This window comes from Trachypithecus francoisi, unplaced genomic scaffold (assembly GCF_009764315.1).
Source record: "Trachypithecus francoisi isolate TF-2019V2 unplaced genomic scaffold, Tfra_2.0 Lachesis_group13, whole genome shotgun sequence".
NCBI classification, from domain to species: domain Eukaryota; kingdom Metazoa; phylum Chordata; class Mammalia; order Primates; family Cercopithecidae; genus Trachypithecus; species Trachypithecus francoisi.
The window spans coordinates 58,895,305-58,922,500 of record NW_022681458.1 but is presented as its reverse complement, the minus strand read 5'-3'; the positions used below and the strand labels follow the sequence as shown (position 1 = coordinate 58,922,500).

Here is a 27,196-nt window from a genome sequence, read left to right as displayed (position 1 = left end):
TCTAAAATGTATACGGTACTTTCGCATCGAAAATCATATATGACTTGCAAAAAAGAAGACACATCTTCCTTCTCTTGTATTACATGCTTTGAAACGTCAAGTAACCTCAGTTTTTTTTAATATGTGAAGTTACCTGTAAAAAATATGATTATTACCTATCAGGTTGACTGTTAAAAACAACTTCCTGGGATCCAAGTCAGATGGTATAGGCTGTATCTTCCTGCAGAGTGTGACTATTCCTTTATCCCCAAAACTTCAGTAAAGATAACTCACTCACCACCCTTCTCCAAAAAAGACAAAATAAATGAAAATGCCATACCCTCGTATGTTTACAAATAAGTCTTCTGCAGCTTTGTGTATGTGGAAAACTTCATCCCGAAAGAGAGAGAGGCAAGAGCTACTTTGAAGAGCTAGCTTCCAAAGGTTCAGTGCTGTAGCATCAGTATTTAGGATCCCATGGCACAAAATAAAGCCAACTTTAAATAAAAAGAAAAGCAAATATAAATGTAAATGTAAAAGTATTCCAAGGTTTGGTAACAGTGTAGCTTTTGGAAAATACAGAAACGTAACCACGATCACTAGATTGAGGCTTCTGAGTAACAGTAACAATACCTATGTATAAGCCATGGTAACAACATGTTTCTTTTCCAATTATAATTTTCTGTATTCTGCAAAACCAGTTATTTGAACCTGCACTGACAAAACGGGAAAAATGTCACTTCTGGGTTATGAACCAAGTCATTTTAATAAAAGTAACATTTATAAAATATTTTCAACCAAGGATCAGAACTATTAACATATAATGCAGTAATCGTTACAATTGTTATAATAACTTAAAAATAAAGCTTATCTTAGGGCCCAGTGCTGTGGCTCATGCCTTTAATCCCAGCACTGTGGGAGGCTGATGTGGGAGGATTGCTTGAGCTTAGGAGGCAGAGGTTGCAGTGAGCCGAGGTTGCGCCACTGCACTCCAGCCTGGGTGACAGACCCTATTTCAAAGAAAAATTTTTTAAATGGCCGAGTGCAGTGGCTCATGCCTGTAATCCCAGCATTTTGGGAGGCCAAGGCAGGCGGATTATGAGGTCAGGAGTTCGAGACCAGCCTGACCAATATGGTGAAATCCCATCTCTACTACAAATACAAAAATTAGCCAGGAGTGGTGGTGCACCCAGCTATTCAGGAGGTTGAGGTAGGAAAATCGCTTGAACCCGGGAGGCATAAGTTGCAACGAGCCAAGATCATGCCACTGCACTCCAGCCTGGGCGATAGAGCAAGACTCTGTCTCAAAAAAAAATATATATATATATAATTCATATGTATATGATTTATATATAACTTATATGTATATAATTTACATATAACATATAATTTATATGTATATAATGTTATATAGTTTAGATGAATATAATTTATATAATATAGCCGGGCGCGGTGGCTCAAGCCTGTAATCCCAGCACTTTGGGAGGCCGAGACGGACGGATCATGAGGTCAGGAGATCGAGACCATCCTGGCTAACACGGTGAAACCCCATCTCTACTAAAAAAATACAAAAAAAAAAACTAGCTGGGCGAGGTGGCGGGTGCCTATAGTCCCAGCTACTCCAGAGGCTGAGGCAGGAGAATGGCGTGAACCTGGGAGACGGAGCTTGCAGTGAGCTGAGATCCGGCCACTGCACTCCAGCCTGGGTGACAGAGCAAGACTCCGTCTCCAAAAAAAAAAAAAAAAATTATATAATATATAATTTATATGAATACAATTTACCTACTATATATAATTTATATGTATATAATTTATATACATATAATTTATATGTTGTATATAATTTATAGTTTATATGATCTATAGTTCATATATTATATATAATTTATATATTATATGATATATAATTTATACATATAAATTATATATTATATATTATGTATACATACACAAAGAGAATAAATCATGAGAATATTTCCTAATCATGAGAATAAATCAGCATCTCACATTATAATAGCATCTCACATTTTTAATAGCAATTTATAGTTCATTAAGCCTTCTCATATATATTATTTCAAATGATTATCCTGTATAGTAGACAAGACAGGTGGTATTCTTTTTTTTTTCTCTTTTTGGTAGAGACGGGGTCTTGTCACGTTGACCAGGCTGGTCTCAATCTCCTGGTCTCAGGCCATCCTTCTACCTCAATCTCCCCAAGAACTGGGATTACAGGTGTGAGCGACTGCACCTGGTCCATATGCTTCTTATAGTTGAAGAAGCGAAGGGTCATTGAATTTACTAAAATACTATTAAAGTAATAAAGCTAGGACTTAGCCCCAATTATTCATCCTTAAAGTCCAATACTTTCAATATATTAAGTTGCTCTCAATTATATGAATTCTAAATATCTTTACCTTTTGTTATCTAATCTGGAAATCCTACAAAAAATATAATCTTATACATGTTGACTGATATCCTCTCTAGTCTTCTATACTAGGACGTAAGACCTCATCTTTCATTCACTGAACATTTACGCAGTGTCTACTATATATAAGGTTCTGTAGTGGGCCAGTTAGAAACCAATCCCATTTTGTTTGAGATTTCCCTATGATTCTCAATAATCACTCCCATGTTTAAACTCCTATTATAGCTGTACAGCTATCTTGACACTTTAACATAAAACCTGCCATTTATCTTTTGATTCTTAGCTCAGGCTTCCTTCTTGGGCCACTATAGAAGCAAGCTAACTCTGTAAGTAGGCATATATTGTAGAGTCCTATGCACATACTTAACTTTTTGACCTGGAACTATACGAAAATATTTCTCATATAACAGGGCCCCTAAAACAAGTCAATTATTCAATCCGGCACACAAAGAAACAGAATACATGTATGAAAGATTAAAGAGCCCTTAAGAGAAATTTTCTTTATAAAACATTATCCTCTTACATACTCGACTTTCCACCCTAATATCAAGTGAAATCCGATTTCACTTAGTGTCTTACACCTCTTTGTACATTAACATTTACAAAATACTTGCTACTACTAATATAAGGTTTCTCTGAAAATTTTTATCACTTATAAGTTAAAAGTGTTTGTTTTTAACATACGTGTTATGAGTTAAAGTATATTTATTTGTTTAAATTGGAACAAAAAAGGCAAATGAATTTAAAATAGATTGCCCAGGCTGGACGTGGTGGCTCACACCTGCAATCCCAACACTATGGGAGGCCAAGATGGACAGATCACTTGAGGTCAGAAGTTTGAGACCAGTCTGGCCAACATGGTGAAAACCCCATCTCTACTAAAGATACAAAAATTAGCTGAGCATGGTGGTGGGCACCTGTAATCCCAGCTATTCGGGAGGGTGAGGCAGGAGAAATGCTTGAACTCGGGAGGTGGAGGGTGCAGTGAGCCGAGATCACACCACTGCACTCCAGTCTAGGCAACAGAAAAGACTCAAGTCTCAAAAAAATAAAATAGATTGCCCAAGATTAGGTGGATGACTTATTAATTAAACTATACATCAATCTCCTTTACCAAAGTTAGGATGAAAGGACAAAAATAAAACTAAAAAATTTAAAAGTAGCTCTTAAAACAGATGACCAAGTCTTGACAAGAAAGTTGAAGAAAATCTTTGAAGGCAGAAAACAGATAAAAGTGGACTATCAATATAAAAAACAAGGCAGAAATTAGTAATCCAAAACTCTGGAGTTTAAGAAAAAAAATGTTTCCTAAGGAGTCTCCCAAGTCTAATCAATAGACCCAAAAATGAACCCTAAAACACATTATCAGGATAATTAATTTTACAACTGTACTCCAAGTGCTGGGTCCTCAATATTCTGGGTCCTGAACAACTCTTAGCATCGGGCTATAATCTAGAGTAGTGATTCTTAAACTTTAGCTTGCACCAGAATCACTGAGACAGTACATTAAACAGATTGTTAAGACCCATGCACAGAGTTTCTGTCTAGTAGGTCTTGGGTAGGGACCAAGATTCTGCATATCTAAGAAGTTCCCAGGTGTTGCTGATGTTGCTGGTCCAGGAACCACACTTTGAACTAATCCAGAACAAAGCTCCAAAGAAAGTAGACTACCTATCGAAGAAAAATCCTAATCTGGGTAGTAGTTCCAAAAACAGAAGTGCAGAATTTGAGACAACTCCTAACCTCTATATTAGCTCTACTCAGGGTTCAAAAACACGAAAGAAGCAAAACTCATTCCTTATTTTGGCAACTGTGGTTATCCCAAATCTGACTTCTCCATGCCCATATATACCCCATTAGGGTAGCCCGCTTCCTGATCAACTTACCGGCTCATTACACAAACTCACGCCATCAGCATTCCCATTTAAAATAAAGACTGGGGGGGGTCAATCCTATGTAACTCCAGAGGTCACTTATGACATCTAACTCCACTAATTAACTCAATTATTCAGCTGCACATCCATAAGCACGAAACAACTAACAATTACCACACAACTGAGCAAGATCAGAACTCTGAAAGCTGTTTTTCTAAATAAACTATGAGACAAAGCACGAAAATCTCATTTATCTTTACCGAAGAAAATATAAATATCACAAACCTGGTCAATGTAAAAAATAACACAATTAATAAATTGGCTAAGGCCAGATACTATTGTTAAATTCCTCCTCTTTCATACTAAAAACAACTCAAAGTATCAGTCCATAATGACAGTAAGTATTGCAACAGAGTATTTAGAAATTTTCATAAAAATTTCACAGTGATTTTGGAGTAGAAACCTAATAATCTGTTAGGTTGAATCTAGTAATAAAAACTATGGGCTTATATTTTATGTCCTTATTACTTCATTTTTCTGGGAATTCTAGTAATTCATTTTCTTTATTTTATTAAAAGATCAATCCAAAAAACATTAAAGGAGGAAAACTGGTCCTCCACCATAGTTTGAGAAACATTGCAATAAAAAGTCAACAAATATAGTCATCTCTCAGTGTAGGGGATTTGTTCCAGGACCATCGACAGATACCAAAATCTGTGGATGTTAAAGTTCCTTATATAAAATGGTGTAGTATTTACATATAACCGACACCCTTCCTCCCGCATACTTTAAAACACCTCCAGATTACTTGTATATACCTAATACAATTCCTACACATCACTTCATTTGCATGAACTCAATGTAGTACTCATTATGCAGTAAGTTTTGCTTTTTGGACCTTTGTGAATTTTTTTCCTGTATTTTAATCAGTTGTTGACTGAATCTCTGGATGCAAAACTCCAGGATATAAAGGGCCACCTCTACTCTCTAAAGGTTAATAAATCAAAAATAAAAACGAAAAAACACAAACACTTCAAAATTATTCCCCTGTGGCAGTGAGCCTAGGGGTAAGTAGGAAGAATTTATCTGTATTACAGAAATTCTCATTCTGTATTAAACCTGTGTGTCTCCATGGAATAGTACACAGCCACAAAAAAACAATGAAATTGTATCCTTTTCAGTAACATGGATGGAGGTTATTATCCTTAGAAAACTAAGGCAGGAATAGAAAACCAAATACTACATGTTCTTTCTTGTAAGTGGGAGCTAAACACTGAGTATACATGGGCACAAAGAAAGGAACAATGTAAGACACCAGGGGCTACTTGAAGGTTGGGATAAAAAAAAATTACTTATCAGGCAATACGCTTATTACCTGGGTGACAAAATAATCTGTACACCAAACCCCCATGATATGCAATTTACCTATATAACAAATCTGCACATGTACCCATGAACCTAAAAGTTTAAATAAAATACCTTTTGAAGCTGATAAACAAACAAACAGCTTAAAAGCAAATACAACAAGCTATTAGAAGTCATAGAAACTTGGTGGTAGATTTATGGGTGTTCACTCTACAATTATTTCAACTTTCTTGACGCTCACAATAAAATGACGGAAAACAAAAAAGCAAACAAACAAAACTTGTGTCTATCTCTTTCATAGTATGCAAGCTTCTCAGAAGCAGAAACTAGTACTTTTGTCTCCTATGCATCTAAAAAACTGCCAAACATGAGTAATTTATTAAATAAACTGCAGTAAATTAAAACCAAAAACTTTAAGCGAACAGATGTGACATTTAAATAACAATTAAAAGCAAAACCGAAATTTAGTTTTGAAGGTTATGTTGAAAGGTAATATAATGTAGCCCATGAGCCTTGGAGTTAGGCTGGGTTCTTAATCTTGTCTTTGTCACTCACTAGCTGTGTGGCCTAAGCCTTAGATTCCTCAACTTTAAAACAGATTACCTGGCCAGGCGCACTGGTTCACACCTATAATACCAGCACTGTGGGAGGCCAAGGTGGGCAGGTCACCTGAGGTCAAGAGTTCGAGGCCAGCCTGACCAATATGGTGAAACCCCCCGCCTCTACTAAAAATACAAAAATTAGCCAGGTGTGGTGGCATGTGCCTGTTGTCCCAGCTACTCGGGAGGTTGAGACACGAGAACTGCTTGAACCCAGGAGGCGGAGGTTGCAGCAAGCCGAAATTGTGCCACTGCACTCCAGCCTGGGTGACAAAGCAAGACTTCATCTCAAAAAAAAAAAACACACACACACAAACAGACTATCTACTCTGATAGGATTAATATGAGGACTGAAAGAGGTAGTGGACATAGATGGGTTAGCACAATGCTAAGCACAGAGGCAGTAACCACGTCACCTGCTATTTTTCTCTGAAATGTAAAACCTGGGGAATAATCATAACACTAACCCATTTTACTTACAGATAATCCACTTTTCCATTGCATCCAAAGAGAGGTATTCACAAGGCATCTTAAAAAGAGAACATACACATTTGCAGTTAAAAGAAATTCTAAAAAATATTCCATATTGAGTCACTCTCCTCCCCTTCTCCTGATAACTTACTATCCAACTCTTCGCCCAAACACTACCACAACAAATTTGAAGAGCTGGATGAAAGTTTTATTACCTATACTGAAACTTGCAGTCAATAAATAACAATGAGAAGTGTGCCCCTTTCACATCTGCACACCATTAAACCTCTTTAAAAAATATTGTTGCTAATTATCTTTAATCTGGTAAATGACAACTTATCAATTTCTCAAGCCTATTTCAAAGTTTACAATATTCCAAAAGATACAATTTTAGTCAAGATAAAAGACATTTATGTGTCTGAATGCTCACTGTCTCACCAAAATCAATAGCTATGTGTGTGTATTCTCCATATGTGGAACACCTATGTTCATAAATAGAGAATAGACTGAAAAGAATACAAAGGAATATAACAATGATTTTGTCTACTTGGTTCTACTTGGTGAGATGTGGGGTGATTTTTGTTTTTTCTTTATACTTCAAATTTTTCTATCGTGATAAAGCAAAACAAACTTTTTAACTGTAAAGAAAAAAGTACTCATACTATTCACCATATTAATTTATCACCAGTTTTCATTAAGACTCTAAAGCTAAAATATCTGAACAATATGACTTAAGCAATGAACATGAACTTCAACTAATAAGCTAATGCTAATTAGAAACAAACTGCAACAGCATTGCTGAACTATTATTTTTTAAAAGTCACTTTATTTTCATTCAAAAGAGAAAAATAGAACCATACAGTGTCGGACTGCGCTGGATTAAGCATTGTACTAGGTGCACTGATGAGGCTTAATAACTGGGCATTTCTCCATTGGTCAGCTGAAAGATTCCTTCGAGGATATACCATTTGAAGAGAAATTAGTGCATCTGAAAGAGACTAATCAAAATAAGAAAAAGAAAGCTGAAGAATTTTGTTTTCCTTTTCTGTTTACATTCCAGCTATAATTGCTGTGGGTTTCTAACTATACCATCATAAAACAACACAGCCTAATTACAGCCATGCTCCTTATAATATCTGAGTTGGGTTGTGGCTCCTCTCCTCTAGAATTTTTTTTGCTAATGTTATAAAAACTACACAGATTCTGCATTTCTGAGCAAAAGCTTAGGTCAGAAACTCATGTTATTTTCTTAAAGGTTAAAATATGTGGCAATCTTGGGAACTTTATTCCAAAAGGAATAGAGAGCCTACTGTCATCTTTCTGTCAATACAAGTTTCCATTCTGATAGTTTCTGATAGCTTTAAAAGAAAAAGACTTCGGGGTTATATGACTAAGTGTTAATAAAACTCAACATGCTTTATATTTCTCTAAAGAATGTCTTATAAAAATAATACACTGTATCTCATCTTAATAAATTACTTCTCTTTATCAACTGGTTTGTTGATTACAGCTTTATTATCAAGATATTTAATGTTTCATCTCAAATGTTTCTTTCTTGCTTTCATAAATGTCTTTTGCTATTAATCCCTGCTTCCTAAAAATTCTGTATAGAGTGATTCTTTTTTTTTTTTTTTTTGAGATGGAGTCTTGCTCTTTCACTCAAGCTGCAGTGCAGTGGCGTGATCTCTGCTCACTGGAAGCTCTGCCTCCCAGGTTCACGCCATTCTCCCGGGAACCGCCTTGCAGGTTCATGCCTCAGCCTCCGGAGTAGCTGGAATTACAGGCGTCCGCCACCACGACTGGCTAATTTTTGTATTTTTAACAGAGATGGGGTTTCACCGTGTTAGCCAGGATGGTCTCAATCACCTGACCTCGTGATCCACCCGCCTCGGCCTCCCAAAGTGTTGGGATTACAGGCGTGAGCCACCGCGCCTGGCCTTAAGAATGATTCTTTAATCTGACTGCACACAGAGTGCCAGAAGTTTTTCCTGAATACAGAATATAGGGCTCCAACTGAAATTTAGTGAACCTGAACCTCTGGAAACAGAACCCCAGAATCTATCATTTTATTAAGCTCTACACAAAGTGATTCTGACGTAGCCAACTAAGAATGCTTTAAAAAATATGTTAATTTTTTTAAATCCTGGGAAATTTGGGAGGTTGTACGTTATGGGAATTTACCACTTCCTCTAGATTTTCTAGTTTGTGTGTACAGAGATGTTCCTAGTAGTCTCTGATAATCTTTAGTATTTCTGTGGGATTGGTTGTGATATTACTTTTCTCATTTGATTGTGCTTATTATTTGCATCTTCTCTTTTTTCCTTGTTAATCTAGCTAGGAGTCTGTCAACCTTGTTGACAATCCTTTCAAAGAACTAACTTTTTGTTTTTGTTGATCCTTTGTATGGTCTTTAGAGTCTCAATTTCATTTAGCTTTGCTGTTATTTTGGTTATTTATTTTCACTGCAGGCTTTAGGTTTAAGTTCATTCTTCTTTTTCTAGTTCCTTTAAAGTGCAAGGTTAGGTTATTAATTTGAGCTATTTTTATCATCTTTTTAGTACCATACACTTTCCTCTTAATACTGCTTTCGCCACATTCCAGAGGTTTCAGTATGTTGTGTCACTATTTTCATTTGTTTCCAAGAATTTTTTTATTTCTGACTTAATTTCATTATTTACCCAAGTCATTCAGGATAAAATTGTTTAGTTTCCAAGTATTTGTGTGGATTTGAGAATTCCTCTTGGTATTGACCTCTATTTTTACTCCAGTATGGTCTGAGAAGATGCTTGGCATGATTTTAATTTATTGAGATTTGCTTTATGAAACCAGGAATAAGGCCGGGCGCGGTGGCTCAAGCCTGTAATCCCAGCACTTTGGGAGGCCGAGATGGGCGGATCATGAGGTCAGGAGATCGAGACCATCCTGGCTAACACGGTGAAACCCCGTCTCTACTAAAAAATACAAAAAACTAGCCGGGCGAGGTAGCGGGCGCCTGTAGTTCCAGCTACTGGGGAGGCTGAGGCAGGAGAATGGCGTGAACCCAGGAGGCAGAGCTTGCAGTGAGCTGAGATCCGGCCACTGCATTCCAGCCTGGGCATCAGAACGAGACTCCGTCTCAAAAAAAAAAAAAAAAAAAAAAAAAGAAACCAGGAATAAGCAGAAATCCTGAACAGACCAATAATGAGTAATTAAATTGAATCAGTAATAAAATACCTACCAACCAGAAAAGGCCATGGGCCATACAGATTCACAGCTGAACTCTACCAGACATATAATCCTACTGAAATTATTTCAGAAAGTGGAGGGGTAGGGGCTCCTCCTTATCATTCTATGAGTGCAGTATCATCCTGGTACTAAAATCTAGTAAAAACACAACAACAAAAAAAGAAAACTACAGACCAATACTCCTGATGAACACAGACACAAAAATCGTCAACAAAATACTTGCAAACCAAATCCAGCAGGACATCAAAAAGTTAATTCACCATGATCAAGTGGGCTTTACTTCTGGGATGTAAGGTTGGTTCAACAAATAAATCAATAAATGTGATTAACTACATAAACAAAATTTTATAAAACACCATATGATCATCTCAATACATGCAGAAAAAGCATTCGATAAAATCCAATATCCCTTCATGATAAAACTTTCAACTAACTAGGCATCGAAGGAACATACCTCAAAATAATCAGTGCCATCTATGACAAACCCATAGCCAATATACTGAATGGGCAAAAGCTAGAAGCATTCCCCTAAGAACTGGAACAAGACAAGGGTGTCTGTACTCCTACCACTTCTATTCAACATAGTACTGAAAAGTCCTAACCAGAGCAGTCAAGCAAGAGAAAGAAATAAAAGGCATCCAAACAAAAAAAAGGAAGTCAAATTATCTCTGTTCATTGACAATATAATTCTATACCTAGAAAACTAAATGACTTCAGCAAAGTCTCAGGATACAAAAATCAACATACAAAAATTAGCAGTATTTCTATACACCAATAACATTCAAGCTGAGGACTCAAGAATAAAATCCCAGCCGGGCACGGTGGCTCATGCCTATAATCCCAGCACTTTGGGAGGCCAGGGCAGGCAGATCACCTGAGGTCTGGAGTTTGAGACAAGCCTGGCCAACATAGTAAAACCCCAACTCTACTAAAAACACAAAAATTAGCTGGGCGTGGTGGCAGGCATCTGTAATCCCAGCTACTGAGGAGGCAAAGGCAGGAGAATTGCTTGAACCCGGGAGGTGGGGATTGCAGTGAGCCAAGATGGCACCACTGTACCCCAGCCTGGGTGACAGAGTGAGACTCCATCAACAAAGAAGGAGGGAAAGAAGGAAGGAAGGCAGGGAGGGAGAGAGAGAGAGGAGAGGGGAGGGGAAGGGAGGGGAGAGGAGGGGAGGGGAGAGGAGTGGAAGAAAGGAAAGGAAAGGAAGGAAGGAAAGAAAGAAAAGAAAGAAAGAAAGAGAAAGAGAGAAAGAAAAGAAAAGAAAGGAAAAGAAAAGAAAAGAAAAGAAAGGAAAAGGAAAAGAAAGGAAAAGAAAAGAAAAGAAAAGAAAAGAAAAAGCAGGCAGGCAGGCAAGCAAACAAGCAAGCAATCCTACTTACAATAGCCACAAAAAAATAACTAGGAATACACCTAACCAAGGAGGTGAAACCTCTCTAAGAGAAGAACTAGAAAACGGTGCTGAAAGAAATCACAGATAACACAAAGAAATGGAAAAGCATTCTATGCTCATAGGCTGGAGGAATCAATATCATTAAAACGATCTTAATGCCCAAAGCAATTTAAAGATTCAACACTATTCCAATCAAAGGACTGTCATTTTTCACAGAATTAGAAAAATCTATTCTAAAACATATATGGAACCAAAAACCAGCCTGAATAGCAAAGGCAAAGTAAAGAGACAACTTACAGAATGGGAGAAAATAATTGCAAACTATGTACCCAACATAGGACTAATATCCAGAATCTATAAGGAACTTAAATCAACAAGAAAAAAATCAAACCACCCCATTAATAGGTGGGCAAAGGACATGAATAAACACCTCTCAAAAGAACACATATAACCAGCCAACAACCACATGAAAAAATGCTCAGCATCACTAATCATCAGAGAGATGCAAATCAAAACCACTGGTAAAATAGGATACCATCTTACACCAGTCAGAATGGCAATTATTAAAAAGTCAAAAAAACAACACATGTTGGCAAGGCTACTGGAGAAAAGGAAATGCTTATACACTGTTGGTGGGAATGCAAATTAACTCAAACCCTGTGGAAAGCAGTTTGATGACTTCTGAAATAACCAAAAATAGAATTACCATGCAACCCAGCAATTTCATTACTGGGTAGATGCTCAAAGGAAAATAAACTGTTCTATCAAAAACACACTTGTACTCGTATGTTCACTGCAGCTCTATTCACAATAGCAAAGACATGGAATCAACCCAGGTGCCCATCAACAGTGGACGGGATAAAAAGAGTGTGGTACATATGCACTATGGAATATTATGCAGCCATAAAAAGGAACAAAATCATGTCTTTCTGCAGCAACATGGATGGAACTGGAGGCCATTATCGTAAGACACCTAATGCAGAAACAGACAACCAAATACTTACTGTACTCACTTATAAGGGGAAGCTAAACACTGGGTACACGTGGACACAAAGCAACAACAGACACTGGGGACTCCAAAAGTGGCAAGGAGGGGGACAAGAATTGAAAAGCTCCTACTGGGTACCATGTTCACTACTTTGGCAACGGGATCATTAGAAGCCCAAACCCAGCATCACACAATATACTCATTTAACAAACCTGCACACGAACCCATGAATCTAAACAAGAAACAGAAAAACAAACCCTGGCAAATAAACAATAGTGTTTTATCAAAATTCTAAGGTATCATGGAATATTAGAAAAAAATCAAGATTGGAAAATAACTGGTCTAATTCAAATGAATTATCCTATGTAATTATCAATAACCTACCATCTACTGAATATGTTAATGTGCTAACGACTATATAGAACTTAAAAAGATAGCCAAGAGCCTAGCTTGGAATTTTCAAGAGACTGTCAAGGAAATTTTCAACACCTAAGTGGAGAAAGAACCAAATCTAAAATAGTTAAATAAAAACAAGACCATAAATGATTAGGGAAAAACCCTAAATGGATCCAGAGAGAAAAGAGGAGAGGAATAGAAAAGACAGTTCCGGGTGGGGAAAAACCACTACTGATATTTGAGACAGGAGATGACCATGATATGTGCAGCATTTTGAGGAATTCTGATACTTCCATCTAAAATGCTGATTTTTTTAAATTTCAAAACTGATGCCATCTACTAGCTTCTTGCAAACTAATAATTCAACCAATTCCCAGACAGAAAACCTATATAAATTTGTGTATAATGTAGCTATGCAAATCTGGAAAAAATTCTTCAGAATTTTCATGGGAGTAAAAAAATTCAAAGAAAATTATTGGTGTTAACTGTATGTCAAGAAAAAAGCACAGTGGCCAGGTGCAGTGGCTTATGCCTATAATCCTAGCACTTCGGGAGGCTGAGGTGGGTGGACTGCCTGAGCTCAGGAGTTCGAGACCAGCCTGGGAAATATGGCGAAACCCTGTCACTACTAAAAATACAAAAAATTAGCCAGGCGTGGTAGTGCAGGCCTGTAATCCCAGCTACTCTCGAGGCAGACGCAGGAGAATCACTTGAGCCCAGGAGGCGGAAGCTGCAGTCAGCTGAGATTGCACCACTGCATTCTGGCTGGGGCGACAGAGCGAGATGCTGTCTCAAAGAAAAAAGCACAGACTTACACAAGGTATTAACTTTCATGATTCAAAGAGAACAATGTAGACCAAGATTCTAGTATCCTGGGCTTCAGTTCTGGTTTTGCCACTATTATTACCAAATGACTTACCTTGTCATGATACTGCTCCAGCCCTTAATCCTTAGCTATAAATAATGAGATTGGATGAGATACCTATAAATTTCCTTGAAGTGTTCAGAAACTACCATTCTGTGAATCAGCCCTTCTGCAGAGAATCCATAATGACAAGACTACTTACAACCAAAATTATTTCATTATTTTTAATCTCTTAAAAGATAGTCATTTCAAATTATTTTCATGAAACCTGTCACTTTTTTCATTAAGAGACTATAATAATAAAGTTAAAATTTATCAAATACTCTGTACTTTTTAATGAAGCATTTAATTCTTCTAAGAACCATATGAAATTAAGTGCTATTATTATTCCATTTTTACTGATAAGAAAACTGAGGTATTGTGAGGTTAAGTAACTTGACAAATATTATACTATAATTTGCAGAATTGCTACTAAAACCTATTAGTGTGAGAACAGACCCTCTCAAATACCACATGGTAAATTCTATTGTTTAGTGCTGTATTAAAATCTAAAAAACTATAATGAAATCAATCAATATATTCTTGAGTTTCTATACACTATTCTGAATCTCATTAATTAGTTCCCTGTCCATAATTAGATAAAAGCACACATAACTATTACTTATATCCCATTATAGTATTTTTCAAAAAGAAGATTATCCCTTTATCCAACTATCCATCCTCACGCTATGTTATATACCTATTCTCTCATATGCCTAACAACTGCCTCTTACCTTGCTATGGGGTACAAATTCTTCCATCATCTTCTTTAAAGGGTTTTCATAATCCACAATCATCTGGCCAAGGCGTGGGTATTCTCTGTCACTTAAAACAGACACATCAAATTTCAATGAGTTGTAATCTATCACACTGAGCATTTTAGAAAGACTTTTATAATGCAAATCTACCTTGCTCCATGAGTCATTTCATGGGCATAGTTGTATAATCCAATGATTGCCTTCCTTTCTTCAATTCGAGACAGCAGTATCATTAGTGTTGTATAGGTTATAATTAAATCTAAGTAGTTCTTTGTTAAATCAAAGTTTACAGTCTAGGAGAAAAAAAAATCAAGTTCAACTACTTCCTATTTCTTAAAATTTAAAACACACACAAAATCTTCACAGAAGCTATTGAGAGCTAATAATTTTCTGTATTTTATCCCCATTCTAAAATGCTATCTAATTCCTTTCACTAAAAGCATGTCTAAAATTTGGCAGTTACAGATAACAGTTTTGTGTTTGACACAATTTCATGGATGAAAGAAAAAGAGCTTGTGATCACTATAGTCAAACTGGTAACAGTTCAAAAGGATAAAAGCCAGAATAATAAGGAACACTGGTGCCAATCTCACTAAAGAGGAAAAAAAATTATTCTTTTTAAAGTTCACCATTAAGTAAATGGAGACAATTTTCATTTTGACTTCTTGTATCTAAAAATTATCATACTAAGAAAGAATCCATCAAGTATGCCTTTTAGAGAGAAAATATTATCCATTTAACTTTTGAAAATTGGGCCTATTAAACAAAATACTAAAGTTAATGTGTATTTCCCAATACGTACAACACTTAAACTCTGTGACAATCAAAACAAATAAAGAGAATATACACTTTACTTTTTAAAAAAGCTATAAAACAAGCCAAATTAATAATGCTAAAACTTGATATGCTAGCTACATAATCCAGCTAAAGAAAAGCAATTGGTCCCCTGAGCTCTTCTGGAAACAGAATTGGACATTTTTCTGAAAATGGTACTTACAATATCAAAGAAGACTTGGCAAACGTCAATAGTATTCAGCAATTCACAAACATGATCCTGAAAAGAAATACTTATTGTAATCTTTTATCTGTATAAATCTGTTTAAATTCAGAAAACACAAACAAATAAGGTATGTTTTAAATTTCAGTTCTGGAAGATTTCTATTTTATTATTTACAAGTGACACAGCAATTTACACAATTAATAAACATTTAAATCTACTTCTGAAATGTTATATATTAAAATACATACCTTAAACTCCATAACATCTACAAATGTGAAGTAATATAATGCCAGATTTTTCAGAATCTCTGATTTTTCCTTCTGTAGTTGTGCAAGCTGTTGCTGTTAAAACAAAATTAGAATGCATTGCTCATAGAGAACAAAAATATTTAATTTTACTACAAACTATCTTCTTTTATGCTATATGGAAGCACAAGCTTTTAGAATAATATTTCTAGATGATTAAGGCTTTTTAAAAAACCAAAGTACTCGAGACAGCAACTGCTAATAGTGATCAGCAACTGACAGTGTGAGGCTATAAAACAAATCAAAGCATATTAGTACCAAATTGCACTACTATTGAGGAAAATCTGAAAGTGTTAGGAAAAAAAGTATCAAATGAACTCTTAAAAAATTAAAAACAAGTCATGAGCATGATCACATTACTAGAAATGGGAGAAAAGAAGGTGAAAAACATTACAACTTACACTACAAAAAAACAATATGCTATATAAATTTGGAACTTACCAAAAAGAACATCCAGGTAAAGCCACGTTACGCATGCAAAATAAAATGTAGATACAAACATAAAATACGGTAACGGTTCCCTGACCAGATCCACAAAACACAATAATATATTAAACAAAAGCAAAAACCACAACAACAAAAAAGAAATGAGAAAGAAGCAAAACTAGAGTTAAGACATGAAAGAGGGAAATGTGAAAGACAAATAGTATTTTAATCAACCATATAATTAAATTTACAAAAGTCCCTATTTTTCTTTTAAAATCAACTACTGATATAATTTCTAAAAGAATCTAGCTATTTTTAATGCCCTATAAGATTCTCAGCATTCCAATAAATGATCTAGAACCTTGATACTCTTGAGTGTAGTTTACTGAATAGCCACTCCCACATCATTTAGGAGCATGTTAGAAAAGCAGAATCTCAGGCTTACCTCAGATCTACTGAATCTGAATCTGCCTTTTAACAAGATACCCAGGTGTTGTAAACACACATTAAATGTGTAAGAAGTTTATTCAGAACATGAGAAAACTGGAAAATATAAGTGGCTCAAAATATCAGATTTGCTATCAAAGCCCATACAAGGCTGAGGCCTTCATATAGTTCTGAATTACACTTAGGAACATTAGGGGGAAGATGCCTCCACACATAATTGTACTGAACCACTGTGATAAGTCAGAAATTTTACAGCAGTGAGCCTAACATCAGAGGAATTTTTTTTTTTAACTACAAAAAGCTAATTTAAAATAGTAAGCACAGCAGTCTGCTAGACCCTACTATTATAAGGGTAAACCACCCTAAATATTGCACTCCCTGAAGACATTTAAAGAAGTAATTCTATTTAGAAAATATTCACACTCAAGCCTGTAATCCCAGCACTTTGGAAGGCCAAGATGGGTGGATCACCTGAGGTCAGCAGTTCAAGACCAGCCTGACCAACATGGTGAAACCCTGTCTCTACTAAAAATACAAAAATTAGCTGGGCGTGATGGCACATGCCTGTAATCTAACCTACTCAGGAGGCTGAGACAGAATCGCTTGAACCTGAGAGGAGGAGGATGCAGTAAGCCTAGATTGAGCCATTGCACTCCAGCCTGCGTGACAGAGATGAGACTCCATCTCAAAATAAAAAGAAAATACTCACAAATGAAATGTTGCATTACTACCCATAAATACCAGACAAATTAAGACATATACTTGTAGTGACTATGTTTAGCTTCATCTGTGAGAGTAGCTGACTCTATTTTGCACAACATAATCTGTTTCAGAACAATTTCATGTTTATATATGCACATTTTAATCCTTACTACTCCAAAAACATCAAGTGATTTACTTACTACCTTATTCGACAACATTAAACATTTAGAATTGATGTCTTAGTCCTTTTTCCTGCTTTTCAGTACTTTAAACTTGAGTTTCAAAATACGACAGGTGAAAGTACATTCATAATAATAAGATATGAAGGGTATAATTTGGTTTATATTGGGCTTAATGATCCCAATTTATTTTAGTTGCCCTAGTGTAATTTTATTAATTGTGTCCCCTTTCCTTCCAACTTCTGTGTCCTAGCCTGAACAATCAATAATACGGTTACCATCTTACTATGAGCCTTAAATGGTCTTAAATACAAATCTCATTTTCCGTATTAAGAACCTAAGAACTGGCCGGGCGCGGTGGCTCAAGCCTGTAATCCCAGCACTTTGGGAGGCCGAGACGGGTGGATCACGAGGTCAGGAGATCGAGACTATCCTGGCTAACAAGGTGAAACACCGTCTCTACTAAAAAATACAAAAAACTAGCCGGGTGTGGTGGCGGGCGCCTGTAGTCCCAGCTACTCGGGAGGCTGAGGCAGGAGAATGGCGTGAACCCGGGAGGCGGAGCTTGCAGTGAGCTGAAGTGAGCTGAGATCCGGCCACTGCACTCCAGCCCGGGCAGGCGGCAGAGCGAGACTCCATCTCAAAAAAAAAAAAAAAAAACCTAAGAACTACAGACCTTAAAACAACCTTCTTAAAGTTACAACTACTTAATGACAGAGCCAAGACTGGAAATCTCATCTCTTTACTTCTGAAGGTGTTCCTTCTACCATTCTACATGCCCATCGTTTCCCTTTTTAATAAGATCTCACAGGCTAAATTTCTCATTCAACTTTATTTCCCCCAAAGTCATATATGACTAGACTCTACTTAGCTCCAAACATTTATCAAACAACTACTAGATGCCTAAATTCAAAACAGTCAAGCTTTCAAGGCCCTCCACAATCTGGCCCTAACTTACTTTTCCAATCTACATTTTCCCTACATGTATTCACACACTACATATAGTAGCCAAAACAATCTCTTCACTACCTTCTATACACATCTCCTGCTTTCTTACTGTTTCCTCTACTGGAATGTCAGAATCCCACCATTTAAACATGTCCAAACCCCACTATTCCTAAAGCACTTAGTTTAAATGCTAATCCCATTTTCAGAAAACCATACCTGATTGAACTCCTTCCCTGTAATGCTAACGTCTCCCTCCTCTAAATATGCATAATGTCTAACAGCAGCTATCACTTTCTATCTTCTATAATAGCTATCTCCAGCAAAATTAGTGTACCAAACTCAAGTTTTAATTTCCGTAGTCCATATCATACAGTTCTGGATACAGGAAGTATCCAGTGCAAACATCTATCAGATAAGGGATTATAATGACAAACTTCAAAGACTATCAGTGTCAGATGATATGTTTTGGGAGGTGATGCTAGAAAGCATACCTTATGCAACCATGGCTAAGTGACAACATCTCCAGCCTAATACCCTCCTCATCAAAATGGAAGCTGATGTGGACAATTAACCAAGATAATGTACATAAGAATATGTAGCAATGCCTCGCAGCCAGAAGCTGTACATTAAATATTAAGTGAATACCAAAGGAAGTTTGCAGATCACTTCTTCAAAATAAGTATAATAAAACTTTAATATTCCCCAATATTAGGCATAGTATTTCTAATAAGAGCTGATATTTACTGAGCATACATTATGTGTCAGGCATCGATTGTTCCAAACATTTTACAGGTCTCTCACACAATCCTCAGTATCTCTATGCAATCACGTCCCCCATTTCAATGAAAATAAATTCCGTAAGGCCTGGGTGAAAGAGGTCAACTACAACAATGAAGAACAAAAGTGTCTACAACACTCTTGCTTCAACTACAAAAAACACTACATTTTAGTTCCTAAAGTGAGGGAGAGTAGATACTACCAAAAATTACTAGTATCTAGAACAAAGTTTTCTTAATTCAGTATCTCATTGTTTTATAGAAAACAAAAAGCAGAAAATGGCCTCAGAACATAGGTAACACATTGCTCGAAGAAATACAACAGAACATTAGAAAAGTACTATTGTGAGAAAAAATTGATTCTATTCACTACACTAATACTTTATTTATTTTGGGGATGGAGTCTTGCTCTACTGCCCAGGCTGGAGTGTAGTGGTGTGATGTCGGCTCACTACAATCTCTGCCTCCCGAGTTCAAGCAATTCTCCTGCCTCACCCTCCTGAGTAGCAGGGACTACAGGCAGACACCATATATCCAGCTAATTTCTTTGTAATTTTAGTACAGACGGGGTTTCACTATGTTGGCCAGGCTGGTCTCAAACTCCTAATCTTAGGTGATCCTCCCGCCTTGGCCTCCCAAAGTGCTGGGATTACAAGCATGAGCCACTGTACCCGGCCTCAATACACTAATACTTACAAAAGCATATTCATGTGATACATGCAAATATTTTAGCAAAGTATTTATATAATGTTTTCCTTAAACTTTCTAGCTATGGGTCATTATTCTAAATATTCAAGAAAAATATGTAAAAACTGGAAATAAACTGGATAAACATCAGGCATGCTTACGACAAGGAACCTATCTCTAAATTGAAAAGTCCTGGTAATTAATCTTTGTTCAATTAAGAAGCATTTTCCACACAAATATAAGTATCTAGAAAATTGATGGAAATTTATTATTTATTCTAAATCCTCAAGTATTTCATTCTTCCAGAGAAAAAGCAATGGCAAATTACTATAAGGAATTAGTGCCCACAGAGCTAAATCACTGAATACAAAGGAACATGGATATAGTTTTTATTCACTCATTTCAATTATTACCTTCTACTGTTATTGAAATTGCTTATTCATAAATTATTTTTCTTAATCTAAGTTTTGCTAGCATTTTGTTCCTCTTAAAAAACAACCAAATTCACAAGTTTGGTTTCAAGGAATGCCTTGTTCAAACTCTTAGTATGATATTCTAAGGCCAGGCTGTTTAAAGTAAGAGTGTACTGAGATGCTATTTGGGTAAATCTCTGCCTAAAGTGTCCCAGCTACCACCCTAGTCATCAACTCTCATGTGGACCCCTACAGTAGCATCCTAACTGGTCTCTGTACTTCTGCTCGTGCCTCTTCAACCTTCTCCACGTAGCAGCAGCCCATTGAACGTATTTGGTTTTTTTCTTTTTTTTTCAGACAGAGTTTGGCTCTTGTTGCCCAGGCTGGAGTTCAATGGCATAATCTTGGCTCACCGCAACCTCTGTTTACCAGGTTCAAGCAATTCTCCTGCCTCAGCCTCGGGTCGAGTAGCTGGGATTACAGGCGTGTGCCAGCACACCCAGCTAATTTTGTATTTTTAGTAGAGACGGAGTTTCTCCATGTTGGTCAGGCTGGTCTCGAACTCCCAACCTCAGGTGATCCGCCCTCCTTGGCCTCCCAAAGTGCTGCGATTACAGGCGTGAGCCACCATGCCCAGCCACAGTGAATATTTTAAAGCACCACACTACCCTAAAAATCCCAGCACTTTGGGAGGCCGAGACGGGTGGATCACGAGGTCAGGAGATCGAGACCATCCTGGTCTACACGGTGAAACCCCGTCTCTACTAAAAAACACACACACAAAAAAAGAAAAACTAGCCGGGCGAGATGGCGGGCGCCTGTAGTCCCAGCTACTCGGGAGGCTGAGGTAGGAGAATGGCGTAAACCCGTGAGGCGGAGCTTGCAGTGAGCCGAGATAGCGCCACTGCACTCCAGCCTGGGCGACAGAGCTAGACTCCGTCTCAAAAAACAAAACAAAACAAAAAAAAATGATTCCACTGATGTTATGCAAGATGTTAACAGCACGTGAAGAATATAGAATTCTCTATACTGTTTTTGCAAATTTTCTGTAAGTCTAACAATGCTTTAATATAAAATTCATTTTTTAATTCCAACAGTTTCACCTCACAATTAGAATAAAATACAAAATCTTGGCCCCTCCCCGCCCCGGGTGGCCGAGGCGTAGCGCTGCGACCCCCGTCCCTGCGAACATGGCGCTGCGAGTGGTGCGGAGCGTGCGGGACCTGCTCTGCACCCTGCGCGCGGTCCCGTCCCCCGCCGCGCCCTGCCCTCTGAGGCCCTGGCAGTTGGGGGCGGGCGCCGTCCGGACACTGCGCACGCGACCCGCTCTGCTTTCGGTGCGTAAATTCACAGAGAAACATGAATGGATAACAACAGAAAATGGTATTGGAACAGTGGGAATCAGCAATTTTGCACAGGAAGCATTGGGAGATGTTGTTTACTGTAGTCTACCTGAAGTTGGGACAAAATTGAACAAACAAGATGAGTTTGGTGCTTTGGAAAGTGTGAAAGCTGCTAGTGAACTCTATTCTCCTTTATCAGGAGAAGTAACTGAAACTAACGAAGCTCTGGCAGAAAATCCAGGACTTGTAAACAAATCTTGTTATGAAGATGGTTGGCTGATCAAGATGACACTGAGTAACCCTTCAGAACTAGATGAACTTATGAGTGAAGAAGCATATGAGAAATACATCAAATCTATTGAGGAGTGAAAATGGAACCCCTAAATAAACTAGTATGAAATACCGCAACCCAGCAGATTGTCTTAAATTAGTGGTGGATAGAAGACTTAGAATAGCAACTTTTAGCATTACCGATGGAGAAGAAAAAAACTACTGTTAACGCTGCTAATGAAGGAAAATGCCCTTTAACTTTCTAATGATTATAGATTTTAGACTAGGCTCTAGTGTTCAGAATTCATTAAATTATCCATGGTAAAAACTAGTTTTAAAAATTACATAATTCAAAGATAACGTTATTCTTAAGCCTTATATAATATTGTAACTTGCATATATCCATACGTGGATTTGGGATGAAATACTTAATGATCTTTCCATTGGAAATAACTGGGAGTGAAGGGGTTTTTGTTGCTTGTACAGTGTCAGATGACACACCACTATCTTGATTTTGCAATACACTGCATTTGCTGGTGCTATTTTTATATGGTGAAGCAACAGCTTTGCAGCAAAATAATAAAATACTTCTTCGTTAGAATAAAATACAAAATCTTTACCAGTGCCTCAGAATAAAGTCTAAATCAAAGCCCTTGCCTATCTCTAAGACCTCATCTTCTTTCATGCTCCTCCACCCTCACTCAGTATAGTTGTCATATTGGTCTTTCGGCTGTGTTTGCATTCACCAAGTGTGTTCTCATCGCAGAGCCTTTGCACTTGTTCTTTCTCATGTCTGGGGTGCTCTTCAACATTTCTTAGCATAGCTTACTCCCTCATCTCACTTCTCTTCTCTTCAGTGAGGGAGAGTAGATATTACCAATTTTAAAATTTCATTGCTAGTCATAAATGAACTTGATAGTAGGTATAAATTCATGTCTCAAATGAGTTTCTAAATTGATTTAATCCCTTGAATAAAATTCCCAAAGTTGGGTAAAATACTTCACATTATGTCCTTCCAGAATAGGCAAGCATAAAAGAAATGAGTGGCAACTAACAAGATTGACATATGCATATCAAATATAAGCAAATCTCTTAAGATTACCGAAAAATTCTAATGAACACAAAGAATAGTCATGTTTTAAAAGAACCTTAGAATCCTATTTAGCCTGTAATCCTAGCACTTTGGGAGGCCGAGACAGGTGGATCACAAGGTCAGGAGATCGAGACCATCCTGGCTAACATGGTGAAACCCCGTCTCTACTAAAAAATACAAAAAACTAGCCGGGCGAGGTGGCGGGCACCTGTAGTCCCAGCTACTCGGGATGCTGAGGCAGGAGAATGGCGTAAACCCGGGAGGCGGAGCTTGCAGTGAGCTGAGATCCGGCCACTGCACTCCAGCCTGGGCGACAGAGCGAGACTCCGTCTCAAAAAAAAAAAAAAAAAAAAAATTCTTTGTAGTACATTTCTTTTTTCATATACAAAGTGATTTCACTGGCAGTAAATATTTCAGAAATGCATTTTTCTGAGGAAACAGTAGTAAATACATGTTAGGAAAATATATCCAGGCCAGCTGCGGAGGCTCATGCCTGTAATCCCAGCACTTTGGGAGGCCAAGGTGGGCAGATCACCTGAGGTCAGGAGTTCAAGACCAGCCTGGACAACATGGTGAAACCCATCTCTACTAAAAATACAAAAATTAACCGGGCATGGCAGGTTAGCCGCCTATGTTCCCAGCTACTCCAGAGGCTGAGGTAAGAGAATCACTTGAACCTGGGAAGTGGAGGCTGCAGTGAGCCAAGATTGTGCCATTGCACTCCAGCCTGGGCAAAAAGGGGAGGGGGGATGGGAGGGGAGCGGAGGGGAAGGGGGAGGGAAGAGGGAAGGGGAGGGAGGAAGGAAGGTTGGTTATCCTAACACTAGCCTAGTAAAATATGCATTACTGAATTACTGAGTGTTTAAGATGTATTACTAAACTGAATCCTCTTAATACTTTTTCAAGGTACATTACTTTTTTTATTGTGGTAAAATACACATAACATAAAATTTACCATTTTAACCTTTTCAAAGTGTGCCGTTCAATGGCTTTAAGCACATTTGCACTGCTGTGCGACCATCAGCACCATCCATCTCCAGATGGTTTTCATCTTCTCAATCAAAACACATTTTAATCCTCATTTTGCAGATACAGAAACAGACCAGAAAAGGGTAAGATGCCAATCCAGGTCTATGAGATTTCAAAACTTGAAACACTTCTTCAATACACTTCAACATTCAAGTTGCTATATAATGACATAAAAATAGTGTAGGGACAAGCTAAAGAAAACATTTGTATTTAATTATATTATAATCAATTACACAAACTTCTAAAAAATCTAATTCAACCCTTTCACTTTATAATTAAGGTTATGTTTCTCTAAATTCATATTGCTAGTCTTCTGTTTAAATTAGTTCTGGAATGCACAAAGAGTTTTCTATTAAAGAACTGAAAGGCAAAGAAAAAAAATTAAAATTTGTGTCCATACCTCCTTGCAATAGAACTCTACTGCCTCTCCCATTAAGCACTGTTGTCTATTTTGCCACCCTTCCCATCTTGGCTGGCCTTGTGACTTGCTTTGACCAATAGAAAGCAGCAGAAACGAGTCACTTCTAAGACTAGGGCAAGGTCTTACAGCTTCTGATTTTGCTCTTTTGGAACACTATCCTGAAGTGCTGTACGTGAAGAAGCCTGAGATATCGTATCACAAAGAGAAAGGGCACTTCAGCATCCCTGCTGTTCCAGCTGGGCCCATCCCCCAGAATGCACCAGTGGAATGCACTGCGGCAACCTAAAACCAGTGAGACCAGCAGAGGAACTGCCCAGTCAACCCACAGAATCATAAGAAAAAAGCTGCTGTCGTTTTAAGCCACGAAATTTAGAGGTGATCTGTTATGCAGCAATAGGTTACTGAAACAATTAACATCAAGTTCAGTAATATAGATTAAAATAATTTCTATTTCACCACCTGAGCACATTAATGTGCCTCAGCTAAAACTTTTAAAAATTTAAGATTCTGGCTACAGATGGTCAAATTAAAGCAAACTTGAAATTAATTTTATCATCAGTACTACAAAAATCACTAATTATATACCATGGTATAGTGGGGTTGGTCAACTGTAACATTTTTGTATAAAAGGTATCACACTGCATTAATAATACAATTTACCTCATTTAATGGCACTATTTTCCATTACAAATAGAAATACAAATAGGTTAGTTCCTTTACATTCAATCTTAATAATTTTTTAAAACCTTTCTGTGATTAACTTACTTTCAAAACCAGTACAACACCAGGCATAAATCAAGCTTTCTTACTGATTAGATGTCATCATTGTAATTGATAATTACACAGATTTATTTATGTCAAGGTAGCCTCAGATGCTATTGACATGTACAAGATAATCTGACATTAAATGGTCCTTGCCTGCTATACTTAAGAGTTTTTATTTCTCTATCAATTATCATCTGCTCCTTATGAGAGTTCCTTTTAATGTACAGTGTGTTAGAAAATATACTTGTTACAATTTTGCCTAACCGACTCAACAAGCTTGGTCATAGGAGAACCAAAATGCTTTTCTCTGAATAAACTTCATTTATTCTACAATACCATTTCTAGTTGTTCAAAATCCTTTGGTTTTTTTTACAGCTTTATTAGGGTACAGTTTACTTACCATGAAATGTACCCATCATAAGTGAAAAATAATTTTAGTAAATTAGAGTTGTGAAACTATTCACTCTATCCAGCTTTAGAACATTTCCATCATCCCAAACCCTTGTGCCCATTTACAGTTAATCCTGCTGTTACTCCCAAGCCCTAAGCAACTACTGATTTGCTCTCTGTCTCAATAAACTTGCCTTTTCTAGACATTTCCTATAAAAGAGAATCAGACAATATGCAGCTTTTCACATCTGGCTTCACTTACTCTGTTACAGCGTTTATCATAGTTTGTTCCTTTTAATTGATGAGTAGCATTCTGTTAAAGGTGCACACCACATTTTGTTTATTCATTCATCGGTTAATAGGCATTTGAACTGTTTCCAATTCAGGGCTATTATGAATAACAAATTCTGCTTTGAACATGTCTTTGGGTAGACAAATTTTCATTTCTCTTCGGGTAAGTCCCAGAAGTGGAATTGCTTCCTTCCTAACTCTGAGATGAGATTCAGAGAGGCAAGTGACATGAAAAGTACAGATAAGTGAAGAATTACTGTAATAACATTTTATTCATTTAGACAACAAATATATTAACCTATTACATTACCAGGCATTGTGGGAGAAGCTGAGAAAAACTATGAATAAAGCACTGACCCCGCCCTAAACAAGCTCATTGTCTAGTGAGGGGTGTGTATATAGGTATATAGGTGTACAAGGAACTCCCAATTGTTTTTTGGTTTTGTTGGCTTTTTTGTTCTTTTTAAGGTAAATATCCAGTTTTAGAAGCTGATTATCCAGTTTTAGAAGCTGATTAACTTCTAGGTGCAAAGTTGAAAGACGGTGAAAAACTACTATTCCCATATTCCCTTCAAGACAAAGGTTCTCACCAACTGGCAATAACATGAAAAGGGTAATAACAAAAACAAAATGTATACATTAGTGCGATAAAAACCACAATAAGAAAGGTCAGAGCTTCTAAGAATGGTGAAAATGTGGAGCAAAACAGGGAAGTTAACGGAGAGGCTGCACTGAGTAGGTACCCAGGAATGATTTTTGGTACATGAATACATACTGACAGAGGGCATGACAGCTGATGTTAAGTTTTCTCAAGCTGTAAACCGGAATAAAGTTGATGTTTAAATTATCCTGGCTTCTGTCTGGCCTTTTTGGACATCTGTTGTTCTTGGGAGATTTGGAGACAAAGTGAGGTGGCATCACTGAGAGAATAGTTCCCACTTAAAATCTCTAATACTCTGCCTCCACAAATTCTTTCAACACAGAGAGGCCTCCTATCCATTCACTCTACCATCTTTTTACTGTCACTCATCCTCTTATGCCTTTTTTTTTTTTTTTTGAGATGGAACCTCACTCTGTCCCACAGCGTAGTGGCATGATCTTGGCTTACTGCAGCCTCCGCCCCCGCAGGTTCGAGTGATTCTCGTGCCTCAGCCTCCCCAAGTAGCTGGGACAATATGCACACACCACCACAACTGGCTAATTTTTTTTTTTTTTTATTCTTTTTTTTTTTTGAGACGGAGTCTGGCTCTGTCGCCCAGGCTGGAGTGCAGCGGCTGGATCTCAGCTCACTGCAAGCTCTGCCTCCCGGGTTCACGCCATTCTCCTGCCTCAG

General features: G+C 37.3%; 2 protein-coding genes across 5 annotated transcripts in view; one reads left to right on the top strand and one right to left on the bottom strand.

Moving 5' to 3' along the window:
* NCKAP1 (NCK associated protein 1) overlaps positions 1-27,196 on the bottom strand; it is a 114,033-nt gene that overhangs the window by 60,813 nt on the left and 26,024 nt on the right. For 2 of the 4 annotated variants that reach the window (XM_033230942.1, XM_033230944.1), the window contains 7 exons: positions 15,627-15,719; positions 15,376-15,432; positions 14,529-14,671; positions 14,355-14,445; positions 7,574-7,711; positions 6,723-6,771; positions 320-476 (listed from right to left, as the gene is read on the bottom strand). In XM_033230942.1, the coding sequence (XP_033086833.1) occupies positions 320-476; positions 6,723-6,771; positions 7,574-7,711; positions 14,355-14,445; positions 14,529-14,671; positions 15,376-15,432; positions 15,627-15,719 (728 nt within the window). The remainder of the gene's footprint in view (positions 1-319; positions 477-6,722; positions 6,772-7,573; positions 7,712-14,354; positions 14,446-14,528; positions 14,672-15,375; positions 15,433-15,626; positions 15,720-27,196) is intronic. The other 2 variants (XM_033230943.1, XM_033230945.1) reach the window with 1 other exon arrangement.
* Positions 21,415-22,472, top strand: LOC117094766 (glycine cleavage system H protein, mitochondrial-like). The gene has a single exon (XM_033230946.1). The coding sequence runs from the start codon at positions 21,452-21,454 to the stop codon at positions 21,971-21,973; it is 522 nt and encodes a 173-aa protein (XP_033086837.1). The 5' UTR covers positions 21,415-21,451; the 3' UTR covers positions 21,974-22,472.